Source organism: Brassica napus, chromosome A1 (genome assembly GCF_020379485.1).
Source record: "Brassica napus cultivar Da-Ae chromosome A1, Da-Ae, whole genome shotgun sequence".
NCBI lineage: Eukaryota > Viridiplantae > Streptophyta > Magnoliopsida > Brassicales > Brassicaceae > Brassica > Brassica napus.
In genome coordinates, this window is record NC_063434.1 from 29,216,838 (window position 1) to 29,232,649 (window position 15,812).

General features: G+C 38.6%; 5 protein-coding genes and 1 non-coding gene across 7 annotated transcripts; 4 read left to right on the top strand and 2 right to left on the bottom strand.

The window, feature by feature from the left end:
• Positions 1-44: 44 nt before the first annotated feature.
• Positions 45-1,374, top strand: LOC106389699 (desumoylating isopeptidase 1-like). 2 transcript variants are annotated; one of them, XM_048761669.1, is made up of 4 exons: positions 45-234; positions 324-421; positions 626-942; positions 1,020-1,374. In XM_048761669.1, exons 1-4 carry the CDS (start codon positions 226-228, stop codon positions 1,337-1,339), a joined length of 744 nt encoding a protein of 247 aa, XP_048617626.1. In that variant the 5' UTR covers positions 45-225; the 3' UTR covers positions 1,340-1,374. The 2 variants fall into 2 exon arrangements, with proteins under 2 accessions (XP_048617626.1, XP_048617644.1); XM_048761687.1 differs by lacking the exon at positions 45-234 and having other exon boundaries at positions 315-421.
• Positions 1,317-3,118, bottom strand: LOC106451759 (thiamine-repressible mitochondrial transport protein THI74-like). The gene is made up of 3 exons (XM_013893736.3): positions 2,593-3,118; positions 1,756-2,176; positions 1,317-1,686 (listed from the first exon to the last, which is right to left on the bottom strand). Exons 1-3 carry the CDS (start codon positions 3,058-3,060, stop codon positions 1,433-1,435), a joined length of 1,143 nt encoding a protein of 380 aa, XP_013749190.2. The 5' UTR covers positions 3,061-3,118; the 3' UTR covers positions 1,317-1,432.
• A 104-nt stretch (positions 3,119-3,222) lies between these two features.
• On the bottom strand, positions 3,223-5,669 carry LOC106453828 (probable serine/threonine-protein kinase PBL26). Its single transcript, XM_013896032.3, has 5 exons — positions 5,536-5,669; positions 5,250-5,449; positions 4,844-5,033; positions 4,366-4,757; positions 3,223-4,108 (listed from the first exon to the last, which is right to left on the bottom strand). The coding sequence occupies exons 1-5, from the start codon at positions 5,651-5,653 to the stop codon at positions 3,701-3,703; spliced, it is 1,308 nt and encodes a 435-aa protein (XP_013751486.2). The 5' UTR covers positions 5,654-5,669; the 3' UTR covers positions 3,223-3,700.
• Positions 5,670-8,266: 2,597 nt separating this feature from the next.
• Positions 8,267-8,352, top strand: TRNAM-CAU. The gene is given in 2 exon segments: positions 8,267-8,304; positions 8,317-8,352. It is a non-coding gene; the product is annotated as a tRNA-Met (tRNA).
• A 68-nt stretch (positions 8,353-8,420) lies between these two features.
• LOC106451761 (guanine nucleotide-binding protein-like NSN1) lies at positions 8,421-11,555 on the top strand. The gene is made up of 8 exons (XM_013893739.3): positions 8,421-8,544; positions 8,642-8,886; positions 9,522-9,630; positions 9,707-9,880; positions 9,955-10,172; positions 10,244-10,511; positions 10,587-10,978; positions 11,044-11,555. The coding sequence occupies exons 1-8, from the start codon at positions 8,526-8,528 to the stop codon at positions 11,407-11,409; spliced, it is 1,791 nt and encodes a 596-aa protein (XP_013749193.1). The 5' UTR covers positions 8,421-8,525; the 3' UTR covers positions 11,410-11,555.
• A 184-nt stretch (positions 11,556-11,739) lies between these two features.
• LOC111202432 (disease resistance protein RPM1) lies at positions 11,740-15,799 on the top strand. Its single transcript, XM_022695300.2, has 2 exons — positions 11,740-14,780; positions 15,565-15,799. Exon 1 carries the CDS (start codon positions 11,974-11,976, stop codon positions 14,752-14,754), a length of 2,781 nt encoding a protein of 926 aa, XP_022551021.2. The 5' UTR covers positions 11,740-11,973; the 3' UTR covers positions 14,755-14,780; positions 15,565-15,799.
• Positions 15,800-15,812: the final 13 nt, after the last annotated feature.

The window sequence follows — 15,812 nt, forward strand, 5'->3', positions numbered from 1 at the left end:
CGTGTCAATTAATTTATTGGGCGGCACTTTCTAGAAGCGTACAACAGAGTAGAGACCGTGTGGGCTCTCACTTCCGCTTATACGACGCCGTAAGACGAATCTTTGAAATGTTCCAATCAGGTTGCCTCTATAAATCGCCTCTCTGAACCATTGCTTTCAAATAAAGTTTTCAGATTTGAGCTTACCGACAAAAAAAATAACTCTGTTTCGAGGATATTTAGAGATATGGCTGAGGTATAGTCTCTCTCTTTTTCATCTCTTGTTAGAAGTTAATTGAGTCTTTGCTTCGTTGTGTTGTTTTGATTGAATGTGAGATGTGTCAGGAAGCGCATAAGGTTACATTGAATGTCTACGACCTAAGCAGAGGCTTGGCTCGCCAGCTCTCTGCTTCTCTCTTGGGAAAAGTCATCGAAGGTGTCTGGTCAGTTCCATCTCTCTCTCTCTCTATTAATCTGAGTGAAAGGTGAAAACTTTAACCCTTTTTGCTGGGTTTAGTCCTCAAAGGCTTACACTTTCTTGAACAAGATTTGCAAAACTAACCTCCTTTAGGCTTTAGATATTGCCTTGTCTCTATGTGTGTTAAAGGTATTAAGGTTGACTAAAGCTGGGGTATTCCTTTACTCAGGCACACGGGAATAGTTGCGTATGGGAACGAGTACTTCTTCGGAGGAGGGATACAGCATTTACCTGCTGGAACTACCCCATACGGAGCACCACTACGAAGTGTGGAGATGGGTGAGACACATGTTCCTAAAGACGTGTTCGAGATTTACTTGGATGAGATTAGTCCTCGTTACACCGCTGAGTCCTACAACTTGATTACTCACAACTGCAACAACTTTAGCAACGAGGTGTCTCAGTTTCTTGTTGGTAAAGGCATCCCAGACTACATTCTCCAGCTTCCTAGTGAGGTCATGAACAGCCCCATGGGTGGTCTTCTAAGTAAGTAGTAGTAGAAGATAACTTTGCTAAACCTCTCTTGACGTCTTGGATCCTAATTTTTATATCCTTACTTGCAGTGCCTATGATACAGAACCTGGAAGCAACTCTGAGAGCCGGCGCTGTCCCCAACGCTCCACAGTTTAAGCCTCAGTCACAACCTGTTGGTCCAAATCCATCTGAGAAAGCTTCCGAGTCACCGGTTGTTGTTCAACCTTCGGCTAGTAAAGAGAAGGTGAAAGAGGACCCATTGGGTGATGCTAGGACCAAGATTCAGGAAGAGATTACTCGTGAGTTTGCTTCTCTCATGGCACAAGGCACACTGAGAGCAAGTGAAGCAGCTACTATAGCTACCAAAAGAGTGATGCAAAAGTATGGACATCTCAATGTATCTGCTTAGAGTCTAATAATAAAACAAGATTAAACCGTTTATTATTGAACAATTGCACTTCTATTTCCTAGCTACATTTGTATTCAACAATTTAGAAAACAATTAGGACACTAGAGTCTCAGGTTCCAACTCAATAGCTGTCTCTTTTGATTCTGAAGGAATATTAATGCCTGCAAAGCCGACCATTACAGCTGCAGCACCAATGTAGTCAGTGAAGCTTGGTTTGTTCCCTGATAAGCCGTCTACAATAGCTGCCAATGGAACCTGAATGGTTAGCCCAGCCGTCGCCACTGTGGTTGTTGTCAAAAGTACTGCCTTTGCCCATAGATAGTCACTGAGCACATTATCTAACAAACCTGAAAACGCAAGACACAACATCACTCAAATCAGCATCCCTACATCTACAAGTGATGTGGTTTGCATACCTTTGCCAACAACTAGACCAAACTGTTCCAGAGTTAGTGCGTTGAACCGTTCTCGCTTTGTGAAGTTGAGTATTAGAGCAGCAGGTAGGAAGATGAAGAAGTTGAAGAGACCTAGAAACCCGAGAAGCTGAGCCATACTGAAGCTGACATTTCTCTCATCATCATCTGGAAGCTTTTTGCGTATAAGAGTGATGTAGACAGCGTATAGAGCCGCTGAGACTAGAGAGAGGATATCTCCAAGAAGTGGGTTTTTAGCTGATGCAGTTGAGTCAGATTCTGAGTCACCAATACTCACAATGATGGTACCAGACATGCAAAGAAGAACGCTGAGAAGTTTCAACCACGTGAACTTCTCCCCCAAGAATAGTAGTGATACAAGAAAGGTGAAAAGGCTTGATGCACTGCTTAAGATTGTATTTGACTGCAAACTCACAAAATGAAAATGTCTTTAAGAGTTGTTTCAGAACAGAACAACAAGGATGATGTAACACCCGTCTCAATCTTTTTTTGATGTTATTTATGCTAAAATGTCGAATTAAATCGAATTATAAAAACATAATATGTTGGTCGTCGAATGTAATATTTCTCGTAATTACAATATCATAATAAATCTGTGTTAAAAAAAAAATATATATATATATATAAACATTTTTTATTCATTTAATAAAAATAAAAGAGAATGAAATAATTTTAAAATTCACTAAACGAAATAAACAGTATCCAAAGATTAATATAAAACTGAAATAAAATCACTATGATCCAAAAATAAAAATTTCAAGTCAAGCAAGAGTTGTTTCAGAACAGAGAAACACAAGAATGAGTTCTCAATGTTCTTACCGTAACTGTCGTGTACTTGAGAGAGAGATTGAAAGTGAGCTGAGCCAAAAACCAAAACGGACATATCAAAAGGCTGACTTTAGCAACTCGCATCCTTGTCCAACGTCCCTTCTCATCTAATCCATTACCATCCTCTCTTACAACAACCCCTGATACTTCAGATGCATCTGATATCACAACATCTTGTCCGAGCAAGGCTTCCTTTTCTGATTCGGCTAGTTCGAGTAAATGAGACCTTTTGCTTCTCCAGAACAGTATACTACTACCGTATGTATCTTCTAGATATCTACTGATCTCGAAGATGGGAAGATAAACGACGAACAACGAGTTGCAAATGAAAGTGATCAAGAAGGGAGAAACGCCAGCGTCCACCACAGACTGGACTACAAAGCTGGAAGCAATCCAAATCGTGGCAACAGCAAGTATGTATGTTAGACCTAATACCCATCTCCATACCTTACCTGACATAGCTCTTCAGATTGAGCTCACCTATCAAGAATTCAAGATCGTGAGAGCGAGGTAGCTAGAGAGAGATTGTGAGTTTGGAGGATGTTTTGGGCTTAGATATGGGCTTTCTGACTAGCCCACTTTTTGCCTTACTTATAAGCCCAATCATGTTTAAGGCCTTTTAGGTTTATGTACTGACGAGAGGGTTTCTTGCGTCACACGTAACAATAATCAAGAGACACATCGAACTATTCATCCGATCATGTATCCTCTTCGAAACATAGCTACAATTTATACCTTTAATATTGCATTCTACACTAATGTTGCTATTTAGCTGCTCTTTATGAGCTTTCCATGCATGGTGCATGCAACGGTATCAAAGCTCCTATAATTATTAATCATTTTTACTCGAAACAAAAGAAATTTATTGTGAAATAAAGTCTATGAACGTAAAAATCTTAAAACCAAGAATAGAAATCCATGAAGTTTTTCATTCTATAGCTATGAACCCAGCTGGAATTAATATACACAATGAAACAAAACAGAACAATATATAACACACAAAAAAGATAGTAACAACTCCTACCACTAACTTAAAAGGAAAGAAAACAACCAAACCCAAAATAAAAATCAAGACACAAAAAAGATATAAAACTTAAAATCAAGAAACACTAGGGTTCCGAGAATGTGCTGCACTGGGGTTTAGGGAATGTCCTGCACTTGTGTTCCGAGAATTTGCTCTCGAAGCAACTCCCCACTCCATTGCCTCAGCCACGGCTCTTTCCCGTTCCTTCGGCGCCATAGAATCCTCACCGGAGGTTTCACCCGACGGCTGAGGAGGACGAACTTCGTCGTAACGTGGAACAGCTATAGTGCCATCAGGAGCGGTTCCCAAGAAACCTAGAGCGGTTACAACGTCGCTTATGAGTGGTCGTAGCGTTGCCTCTTCCTGTAAACACATTGCTGCTACCGCTACGGCTTGGTTAAGAGCTTTCTCCGGAAACACTCCCTCCAGACTTGGATCAGCTAGTTCCGGGAACCTACTTGGTTCTTTGAACACAGGTTGTGCCTAAAACACAGAATGGTTTTTATAACCAATTTAATCCGAAGGGTTTTCTATAATCAGGGCAGGGAGAATTTAGAGAAGTCACAAACATTTAATAAAAAAATTAATATTCTTTCTTCATAATTTAAAAATCTATATATATAATATATGTACATAATCTTCAAAAAAAAATTAAAAGTTAAGAATGTTTCAATAGGTTGGTTGTGCCTAGATGTGACCTTGTATATAATATAAGGAACAAAGAAATAAAAAAAACTCACCCAAGTAACAAGATTATGTTCATCTTTAGGTCTAGTCGTATCAATAACTCTTCGTCCAGTTATCAACTCCAACAACACAACTCCAAAACTATAAACATCAGATTTAATGGTTAGCTGACCGGTTCGTTGATACTCTGGAGCACAATACCCATAAGTTCCCATAACTCTGGAGGACACATGTTGTTTGTCACCGACAGGACCTAGCTTTGCTAGTCCAAAATCTGATAGCTTGGCGTTGAAGTCATTGTCCAAAAGGATGTTAGATGCCTTGAGATCTCTGTAGATCACCGGAGGATCAGCCTTGTCATGCAAGTATTCAAGACCCATGGCTGCTCCTAGCGCAATTCTAATCCTCGTGTCCCAATCCAATGGTACTTGGCCCGGTGTTAGATCTATAAGCATTTCAACAAACAGTTAAACGTTGAGACTAATCCAATAAACCAGTCATTTGATACCGATCATAGTTTTGTAATTTTACCGAGGAGATGATCTTCAAGTGAACCACGAGACATGTACTCATAGACAAGAAGTCTTTGATCTCCATCAGCGCAATACCCAATGAGATTCACGAGATGCTTGTGATGTAAAAGACTTAACATCAAGACTTCTACTATGAATTCTTTGTTCCCTTGCTGCCCATTTCTATCTAACTGCTTCACTGCCACAACCTGAATCCAAGACAAACAAGTTAAACGTATTCAAGTTTCTATAAAACTGATTTTATACAATAGTATGTACGTTTTCAAAATATAAATAGTTAAACCAAAATGAAAGACATCTATTTAACACTTAATTAGATATTATCTACAAGATCACATTCACTATTCGCCTGACCAAAAATTAAACTCGAGAAAGATCCTTAAGACGAGTTAATTAGTAATAACCTTGTCACATTTTTCGATTTTTCCCTTGTAAACCCTTCCAAAACCGCCTTCACCGATCAGACATTCTTGTCTGAAATTCTTGGTCGCAGTAGCTAGCTCCCTGAAGGTGAATGTTTTCGCAGCAATGTTGTTTGTCACTTCTTTGTTTGCATCATCGTTCTTGTTCTGCTCATTTCCAGTCTTATTAGGCTTTGGATTCTCTGTAAGCACCACAAAGGTTACTGAATCTAGACTTGTAAAACCCTAATATATATTATAAAAAAAGTTATATGTTTTCCAAGCATACCAGGGTGTGTTTTGTTGTTGTCTCTACTGGTCAACTCACCATTTCTCCGACGGCTGTTATCTGAATCTTTGGGAGCATTTTTCTTTTCATGGAAATATAAACATGAAAAACAATTCATTTCTTCTCTAGTTCCCTTAAGAAGAAACCCTTTCTCTAGAAACTTTTGATCTCTCTTTTTTCTTCTTGTAGATCAATTATGACATAGGAATGGAACACTCTATTTTTGTTCAATAAATGCCTGCACTGACAAGAAGAAAATTGATAATTTTCAGATAAAGCAAGAATTGTCTGGAAAATAAACGTGGGTTTATTGACAGAAAGGAAATCAAACCTTATATAAACAATGGTTGCCTCTATCCCAAGAAACCCTTAAGGGTTTTCCTTCTTTTCATCTTATTAGAGCATCATTAACGCAGGTCCTTAGCTGGAGTTTTTAAGAAAATTAGGCAATTAATTAAATAAAAACAAAAAGAAAATTGTATAACCGATCCTTAATTCATAGTTTTTGCAACCGATCACAAAGCAGGTCCTTAGAACACGTGTCAGGCAACCAAGCCTTTTTGATTTTTTGTTTTGATTTTTCTTTTTTTCTTTCTTTTCTTTTGTTTTCTCTCATATTTTCTTGTGTTCTCCGTCAAGACGACGACGACTGCGTTCATGAAAGAGGCCTCTCCACCGTCCAATCGACGTCTTTTCCGTTTAATCACATCTCGTCTGTGCAATTGACGTCTCCTCCGTGCAATCGACGTCTTCTCTGACTTTCCCTTGTCTCGTCTGCTCCGCCGCTAAAAGGCGTCTCCTTCACTGGTCTTCTCCGTCGCGAAGGAAAGTGATTGATTAGGTGGTGATTAGATGATGCGACCCCATCTCCTCTATCTTCTGATCGGTGAGATCCTTTTGATATTCACACTTAATACGATTGATTAGGTGGTGATTAGATGATGAGATTGAACCTTGATTTGAATTTTTTTAGGGAGGAGGCAGATGGAGTTCGATCCTTGTTGGCTAATTACGTGGTGATAGATGATGAGATTGAACCTTGTTGGCTAATTAGTGAGGCTTGTTCTTGTTCTTGTTAAAAACAAGTGTTCTGTTTTCATTTAAGTTAAAATGTTGGCTAATTAGTGTCGCTTGTTCTTGTTGTGGTTTCCGTTTAAGTGGCTTGTTCTTGTTCTCTTTTAATTGTGTTGTTGCTTTAAGTGTATTGTTCTTGTAAGGAAGAATCTCTGTTGGTGTTGTGTAATGAAGAGTCTCTGTTGTTGCTTTAAGTGTATTGATCTTGTTATATTTTTTTGTGTTCTTTTCTTGTGTGTAAATGCAGGTAACATGCACAAGACTAGTTATGAGCTTGGAAGAGATGAGTTGGAGGAGATGAGTCATGAACCCCTAATTTTATTTTTTAAAAACTCCTAATTAAGAAACTTCCAATAAAGCATAAAATCTATGAGATTCTTAACTACATTTCTTAAATAACTTTTATTCTTAAATTAATCACTAAGAAACCCAAATGGGGTTATAGCAATAATGGTGCTCTTAACGTCAAGATCTAACAAAACCTAGCTCAAGAAAAATAAAATCAACACCAGACCGTCAAGATCCGAAGCGAGGAAGAGTCTGCGATAAAACTGGAGGGAGAAAACTGGATTTTTTCTTCAGGTTAGGCAGCTGATTTTTTTCTTAATATAGACAATTAAACTATACTGTTTAATTAATGTAGTGAGTATAAGAAATGGGGTCCATATATATCTCAATGATCTCATGTTTGTGTGCCTCACATTTCTCAATGATCTCATGTCTGTGCAATTTGTATTTTAAAAACAAGCTAATCTCCCCCAAAAAATGTTTAAAAGTACGACCTATGACGAAATGGGAAAACGACTAACGACATGGAGAGCACGACGTGAATAAAATTAAATGCAACTAAAGGGTTGGATATTGTTGTTGGTGGCACGACTAGAGATTCCAAAAACAAAAATGCGAATAATTGTAACATATCATTTATTATTATTCCCAAAATCTCTTTTAAAATTGCGAACAAATAAGAATTAGATATAGAAGAAAGGCAGCTTGAAACCTGTAAATGGCTGGATATTGATGCTTTTTTCTATTGCCTCTTTTGTTTACAAAAACAAGTAAACAATTTTCTCTAGGAGGCTCTTGGCAGATACAATTGAGATACATATCTATTATAGGATGAAACAATTCTCTTAACCAGTATCTATCATCATCCACTTATAAGAAATAAATTGAAGAAGACTGATTTGTTCTCACTCTTGATATTGTTAAACACTTTCAACATTCTAACAAAAAAAAATTTGCCGACCAATAATATCGTTTATATAGTAATGTCACAAACTTATGAATGTCAAAGAGTAGGCCTAGCTTAGATGTGAGAGAATGAAACCAACACACCACGCTGTATCGTCTTCAAAGAGAGACATCGTCCCACCAGAAGAATAGTTATACTTTCTCAAATGTGATTCAATTTGCTTAAAACTTTCCAAATTCTTCCCGTTATTATCTAATACGTTGATGTTTGCTATCAGAAAAACAAAGAATGTCACACACAAGGAGTACTTAAACAGTAGACCACAAAGTAGCATGGAAGATCAAACGTTAACTCCATATAAAACTCAAAAAGAAGATATGAAGATTTATTACACATGTAAATTGCTTGGATTTATCATAACACCCAAAGGCTAGATATTTTAATGTAACATCATCACACATCGGGGTGGTGGCGCAGTTGGCTAGCGCGTAGGTCTCATAGCTATCTGAGTAATCCTGAGGTCGAGAGTTCGAGCCTCTCTCACCCCAATTTATTTTTAATTTTTATGTTGACTCAAACAGTGTCGTGTCGGGTCAGTTCGTCCAAATCGGGTCGTAATCCAAATCTATTTAAACCCTAAACCCTAATTTCCTCTTCCTCTCTCCATAAACCCTCTTCTTCCTCTTCCTCTCAGTTTTGTGTGTTCTGACAAAAAAAAAAGATGCCGAAAAAGAGTACAAGTAAGCTAAGCTAAACCCTCTCAATCCAATATCAGCTCAGGGTGTTAATTAAGAAAGGTCTTTTATTGATTTTTGTTTTTTTTTTTGAATTTTGCAGAGAGCAAGAGCAAGAGGGTGCCCTTGAAGCAGAAGCACAAGGTCATAAGAAAGGTGAAGGAGCACCACAAGAAGAAGGCAAAGGAAGCTAAGAAGCTGGGCCTTAACCGTAAGCCCAGAGCAGAGAAGGATCCAGGCATCCCCAACGACTGGCCTTTCAAGGAACAGGAGCTTAAAGCCTTGGAAGCTCGACGTGCTCGCGCTCTCGAGGAGATTGAGCTGAAGAAAGTCGCCCGCAAAGAAAGGGTAATTGTAATCAATCATTATTCAATCTTTGTTAGTGTAAAGCTTTAGTCTTTTTAGGTTACAGCTGTTAAAGACATGTACTTTGTGTTATGGGTGTTGGTTGATTGAGAAAGGATATCATGAAATGATGTTTATGTTGTGATCATTGTTCTAAAAATGGGTAGGCTGTGGTTAGGATTATTGTCGATTTTTTGAACTCCTAGACTGTCTTTTTAAAAAAAATCGGCTTGAAAAATCGTTAGTAATGTTTATGTTGTGATCAATGTTCTAAAAATCGCTAGGCATTGATTAGGATCATTGTCAATTTTTTGAACGCCTAGACCGATTTTTTCAAAAAAATCGGTTTGAAAAATCGTTAGTACTAATGTTTATGTTGGATCAATGTTCTAAAAGTCGCTAGGCATTGATTAGGATCATTGTCGATTCAAAAAAATCGGTTTGAAAAATCGTAAGTAATGTTTATGTTGTGATCAATGTTCTATAAATAGCTAGGCATTGATTAGGATTATTGTCGATTTTTCAAAAATTCGGTTTGAAAAATCGTTCCGCTCATACCTGATTTGCCGACTAGGCCGTTTAGAGTAGACCGATTTTTAGAACAATGGTTGTGATCTCACTTAATGAATCTATTTCAGGCGAAAAAGAGGAAACTTGGTTTGGTTATTGATGAGGATACCAAGACAGAAGAAGGGTATGGAGAGGGGAAGAGTGGAGATGACTCAACTAGACTTGTTAATGTTCGAGGTGAATGTTATTGTGTTTTTGATTTGGAGTTTTTTATCTGCCTATAATATTCCACTGATGTCTATTGTTTCATAAGATAACTCTGAGAATGCTTTCAAGAAGGAGCTTAAGAATGTCATTGAATTGTCTGACGTCATTCTCGAGGTTCTTGATGCACGTGACCCCCTTGGCACGCGTTGCACCGCCATGGAGGGGATGGTGGGGGAAGCTGGTCCCAGTAAGCACCGTGTGTTGGTTCTGAACAAGATTGGTGAGCTTTTCTATTCAGAGTCTCTCTGCTCGTGCCGTTGGTGTCGTCATTAGACTCATTACTCTTTTGTGTAGATCTTGTTCCTAGAGAGGCTGCTGAGAAGTGGCTTAAGTACCTCAGGGAAGAATCTCCAGCTGTTGCATTCAAATGTAGCACTCAGGAACAGAGATCAAACTTGGGGTGGAAACCATCAAAGGCGTCATCGAAACCAAGCAGTGTTTTGCAGACGAGTGATTGTCTTGGTGCAGACACTCTTATCAAATTGCTGAAGAACTACTCGAGAAGTCATGAGGTTTGCTTTGCTTTGCTTTCTCATTAATTTATACTAGTTTTTGTATTAATGTTTCTTTTTGTTTTTGGCAGTTGAAAAAATCTATTACGGTTGGTATCATTGGACTCCCTAATGTAGGGAAGAGTAGTCTTATCAACAGTTTGAAGAGAGCTCATGTTGTCAACGTCGGTGCTACCCCTGGACTGACTAGGTCTCTCCAAGAGGTTCACTTGGACAAAAACGTGAAGCTGTTGGATTGTCCTGGTGTTGTGTTGCTCAAAAAATCTTCGGCGAATGATGCTTCTATAGCTCTCCGGAATTGTAAAAGAATCGAGAAGTTGGAAGATCCAGTTAGTCCAGGTAATAACTTTGTGCTTTTGTCTTGTTAAGGTTATGAATCTCAGTGGCTTAACTGTTGCTTTGTGGGAAACTCAGTGAAGGAGATTCTCAAGCTTTGTTCAACACAGATGCTTGTGACTCTGTACAAGATCCCAAGCTTCGAGGGGGTTGATGATTTTCTTTATAAGGTTGCCACCGTGAGAGGCAAGCTTAAGAAGGGTGGTCTTGTGGATACGGAAGCTGCTGCGAGGATTGTGTTGCGTGATTGGAATGAAGGCAAGATTCCATTCTATACAATGCCGCCGAAGAGGGAGCAAGGCGAACACGCAGAGTCAAAGATTGTGCCGGAGCTGGCTAAGGAGTTCAACATCGATGAGGTTTACAGTGGTGAATCCTCTTTTATTGGGAGTTTGAAGACTGTCAACGAGTTCAACCCTGTTGAGATTCCTTCGAATGCTCCTCTCAGTTTCGATGAAACTATGGTCGAGGTTGGTTAATAAACTCTTGCCTGTAACCTTCTCGGTCTGGTTTTAACTTGTGGTATGTATCACAGGATGAGTCTAAGACTCAGACGGAAGAAGAAGAGGTTGGCGTTGAGAGTGATGGTGATGAGTCTATGGGAGGGGAAGGGGAGGAGGAAGAAACAGGAAAGTCGAAATCAGAGACAAGCAGGCAGAACAGGAAGCTATACGCAGCGGAAAGCATGCTGAACACAAAAATGCAGAAAGCAGAGAAGAGTAAGAGGAAGAAGGCTAAGAAAGCATCATCAGGTGGTGAGGAGGATTCCATGGAAGGAGATTATGATTTCAAAGTAGATTACGCCAAGAACAAAGGTACAACAGACATGGATGAAGGAGATGGATTACAAATTGAGGCGAAAGTACCAATGGCTGAACTAGTTGATTTACCTGAAGAATGATTGAACTCTTTGAAACAAACAACACTTTTATTCTCTTTATTATTTGCGTTTATGATAATTTATTATGGTCTAGTAATCTACTTCTACTCCACCAATTACGTTGAGTTATCAAAATTTCTAAAGAGCATTGAGATTTGAGCTGCAAATTCAATGTACTTAGCCTTTCTTTGACAAACTTAATTTTTAATGTATGGTATGAAATATGCCTGGCGTTCGATCTTAGATATTAGTAATTGTTAGTTAGGTTTTCGGTTTGGTTTGGATAGCAAAGTCATGAAACGGCTAATGTCCGATAAAAAAATGGATCTAATATGTGAACCAGCTAATATTTATGAAATTAGTTTGGTTTCTGTCTTGGTTTGGTTGATTCGGTTTTTCGGTTTCAGATAAATATGCCAAGACTAGTATGAAATTAAAATTCAAAGTTGCAGATGTGAAAGCAGCAGAAAGACGTTGACTTTACAGATAATAATTGAGGCAGTATGTTATCTTTCCGGTGAAATGTGAATAAGTCACACAGAAAAAAAAGGTTCAAGAGATATTGTTTGTCAAGCTAAAGAGAAGATGGCTTCAGCTACTGTTGATGTTGGGATAGGACTGATTCTCAGCCTCCTAGAAAACGAGACCTTGTTGCTGTCAGGAGTTCACAGCGAGATCGAGAAGATGAAAAAGGAGTTGCTTATCATAAAGTCCTTTCTTGAGGACACACATAAACAAGATTGGAATGGTTCCACCACCACAACAACGGGAACAACAACAACAACTCAACTCTTTCAAACTTTTGTGTCAAACATAAGAGACTTGGCTTACCAAGTGGAAGACATCATCGACGAATTCACCTATCACATCCACGGTTATCGCAACTGCACAAAGCTTCAGCGTGCGTTTCATTTCCCCAAGTACATGTGGGCTAGACACTCCATAGCTCAGAAGCTAGGAGCCGCGAATGTCATGATTCGTTCCATTTCTGAATCCATGAAAAGGTACCAAACCTATCAAGGAGCATCAGTATCGCCTGTTGATGATGGTGGTGGTACAAAGTGGCTGAATAACATCAGCGAGTCATCGCTGTTCTTTAGTGAAAACAGTCTTGTAGGGATTGATGCAGCTAAAGGAAAGCTCATTGGATGGCTTCTAAGTCCTGAACCTCAAAGGATAGTTGTCTCGGTGGTCGGAATGGGTGGTTCAGGGAAGACTACACTCTCAGCTAACATCTTCAAGTCCCAAACCGTGCGCAAGCATTTCGCGTCATACGCTTGGGTTACTATCTCTAAATCCTATGTGATTGAAGATGTGTTTAGGACAATGATAAAAGAGTTCTACAAAGAAGCAGAAACGCAAATTCCAGGTGAGTTGTACTCCTTAACTTACAGAGAGCTGGTTGAGAAGCTTGTGGAGTATTTGCATTCCAAGAGGTACTTTGTTGTGCTTGATGATGTGTGGAACACTAGTCTGTGGAGGGAGATAAGCATCGCTCTACCAGATGGCATTAGCGGAAGCCGTGTTGTGATAACTACTCGCAGCAATAACGTGGCTTCTTTCTCATATGGCAGTGGGAGTAGAAAGCATGAGATTGAGCTCTTGAACGAAGACGAAGCTTGGGTGCTTTTCTGCAACAAAGCGTTTTCTGGAAGCCTTGAGGAATGTAGGAGGAGGAATCTAGAGCTGATAGCAAGGAAGTTACTTGAGAGATGTCAAGGCCTGCCGTTAGCTATAGCTTCTTTGGGGAGCATGATGTCAACAAAGAGGTTGGAGTCAGAGTGGAAGCAAGTCTACAACTCTTTGAACTGGGAACTTAACAACAATCTTGAGCTCAAGGTTGTTAGAAGCATCTTGTCGCTTAGCTTCAGTGATCTGCCGTATCCTCTTAAACGTTGTTTCTTGTACTGTTGTATGTTCCCTGTGAACTATCGGATGAAAAGGAAGAGGCTGGTTAGGATGTGGATGGCGCAACGGTTTGTGGAACCGATCAGAGGAGTGAAAGCGGAGGAAGTGGCTGATGGTTACTTAAATGAGCTTGTTTACAGAAACATGCTTCAAGTTATCTTGTGGAATCCTTTTGGACGTCCCAAAGTGTTCAAGATGCATGATGTGATAAGGGAGATCGCTCTATCTATATCCAAAGCTGAGAGGTTCTGTGATGTTAATGGTGATGATGATGATGATGATGCAGAAACAGCCGAGGATCACGGTACTCGCCATTTATGCATTCAGAAAGAGATGAGATCAGGTACTGTACGTAGAACAAACCTTCACACTCTTTTGGTTTGCACTAAACACAGCATTGAACTGCCTCCAAGTCTGAAACTTCTAAGAGCCTTAGACCTTGAAGGCTCCGGCATCAGCAAGCTACCTGAGTTTTTGGTAACTCTGTTCAATTTAAAGTACTTGAACTTGTCGAAAACCGAAGTGAAGGAACTCCCAAGAGACTTTCATAGACTCATCAACTTGGAGACATTGAACACTAGGCACTCCAAGGTTGATGAGCTTCCTCCAGGGATGTGGAAGCTTCGGAAGCTGCGTTATCTGATTACTTTCCGTTGCAACTATGGACATGATTCCAACTGGAACTATGTTTTAGGCACAAAGGTTTCTCCGAGTATCTGCCAGCTGAAGGATTTGCAAGTCATGGACTGCTTCAACGCAGAAGCTGAGCTTATCAAAACGCTAGGGGGCATGACTCAGCTCACGAGAGTAAGTATTGTCATGATTAGAAGAGAACATGGACGTGACTTATGCGAGTCGCTGAACAAGATCAAAAGACTCAGATTCTTATCCCTAACGTCTATTCATGAAGAGGAACCGTTAGAGATAGATAGACTGATAGCAACTGCAAGTATTGAGAAACTCTTTCTTGCAGGGAAACTAGAAAGAGTACCGAGTTGGTTCAGTACTCTTCAGAACGTTACCTATTTGGGTCTGCGCGGCTCTAAGCTGCAAGAAAACTCCATTCACTACCTCCAAACGCTTCCTAAATTAGTATGGCTTTCATTTTACAATGCATACATGGGGACTAGGTTGTGTTTTGCTGAAGGGTTTGAGAATCTGAAGATGCTAGATATAGTCCAGATGAAACATCTGAAAGAGGTTGTGATAGAAGATGGTGCAATGGTTGGGATACAGAAGCTTTACATCAGAGCTTGTAGAGTGTTGGAGTCGGTACCGAGGGGAATAAAGAATCTTGTGAACCTTCAAGAACTGCATTTGAGTCATGTTTCTGATCAGCTAGTGGAGAGGATTCGTGGGGAAGAGGGTGTAGACAGGTCGAGGGTTAAACATATTCCTGCCATCAAGCATCATTTCAGAACTGAGGATGGCTCTTTCTATGTGAGCCTCTCATCTTGAGTGGATGGACTAGTTAGTTACTGCTGGTAATGTTCAGTAACTCCTATTTCATAATATCATTTTCTCATATGAGCAAATTACATATCTTACACAACTAGTGAATTTTAAAATAGGAATTATTTTAAAATTTGTTATTTAAATAACTCCATGTATAAAAAAAAGGGAAATAAATAAAATAAAATATCAACCTTTGAACAAACAAATTGTGCACCGTTAATAAAGATCCAAAAGTGATACTCTCTCTCCGTTTTTTTTTCAAAATAAATTATGGCTTACAGATTTTTTTGTTAAAAATAAAATAACATTTTCAATTTTCAATATAAAATTTATTAATTTTTATGTTTTATTACCATTTGTATTTTATAGTATATTTTGTTATTTGTTGAATTGTGTTTAGTTGAATAATTGATTATATACTCCATATTTTTTCAAAATAACATATATTTTAGAGTTTTCACGCATACTAAAAAAACATGCTAATAAATGTATTATTTTTTGTGATTAGCTATTTTTATAATTTTTAATCAATCGAAATTCAGTAACACGATTAATATCTTTAAAATGTACAGTTTACCATTATTATATGCATTAAAAATATAAAATATGTATCTTTTAAAAATATGTTTTTTTATCTAAAACATGGATTATGTTGAAACCCAGGGAGTATGTATCAAGAGAGTATAAAACTTTAATAATTTTTTTTTATAAAAAACTAAAATTTTAAAACGTCATTTAATTAAAAATGATGGGAGTATCTTTTTTTATTTGGTCGTAAATTTGGAAGTGTCTAAAATTAAATTAAATATCCAGGCGAAGACGGCAAAAAGGTACAATACGAAAAGACAGAAGAGTAGATTCAATTCGCTGTCAAACGATACGACAGCATTTCAAGGAATATTTATTTGACCGAATCATTCATCGTTCCGACAGTTATTCGCGAAATCTTTGTCTGAACCGGACCGAACCATCACACACACGACCATCGACCCATTCTGTCCGAACAAACTTTTTCTTCTATTAAAGTTTCGATTTTTTGAAGAATTACAAGAGAAGCAAGA

Coding starts and splice junctions, on each gene's coding strand:
- LOC106389699 (XM_048761669.1), top strand. Junction 422..625: donor AAAGTCATCGAAGGTGTCTG/GTCAGTTCCATC, acceptor TCCTTTACTCAG/GCACACGGGAATAGTTGCGT. Junction 943..1,019: donor CCCCATGGGTGGTCTTCTAA/GTAAGTAGTAGT, acceptor CCTTACTTGCAG/TGCCTATGATACAGAACCTG.
- LOC106451759 (XM_013893736.3), bottom strand. CDS start 3,060: ATGTCAGGTAAGGTATGGAGATGGGTATTAGGTCTAACATACATACTT. Junction 2,177..2,592: donor TCAAGTACACGACAGTTACG/GTAAGAACATTG, acceptor GTGAGTTTGCAG/TCAAATACAATCTTAAGCAG. Junction 1,687..1,755: donor TGGTCTAGTTGTTGGCAAAG/GTATGCAAACCA, acceptor TTGCGTTTTCAG/GTTTGTTAGATAATGTGCTC.
- LOC106453828 (XM_013896032.3), bottom strand. CDS start 5,653: ATGAATTGTTTTTCATGTTTATATTTCCATGAAAAGAAAAATGCTCCC. Junction 5,034..5,249: donor AAATCGAAAAATGTGACAAG/GTTATTACTAAT, acceptor TCTTGGATTCAG/GTTGTGGCAGTGAAGCAGTT. Junction 4,109..4,365: donor AACATAATCTTGTTACTTGG/GTGAGTTTTTTT, acceptor TCTGTGTTTTAG/GCACAACCTGTGTTCAAAGA.
- LOC106451761 (XM_013893739.3), top strand. Junction 9,631..9,706: donor TAGACTTGTTAATGTTCGAG/GTGAATGTTATT, acceptor TTGTTTCATAAG/ATAACTCTGAGAATGCTTTC. Junction 10,979..11,043: donor TCGATGAAACTATGGTCGAG/GTTGGTTAATAA, acceptor TATGTATCACAG/GATGAGTCTAAGACTCAGAC.
- LOC111202432 (XM_022695300.2), top strand. CDS start 11,974: ATGGCTTCAGCTACTGTTGATGTTGGGATAGGACTGATTCTCAGCCTC.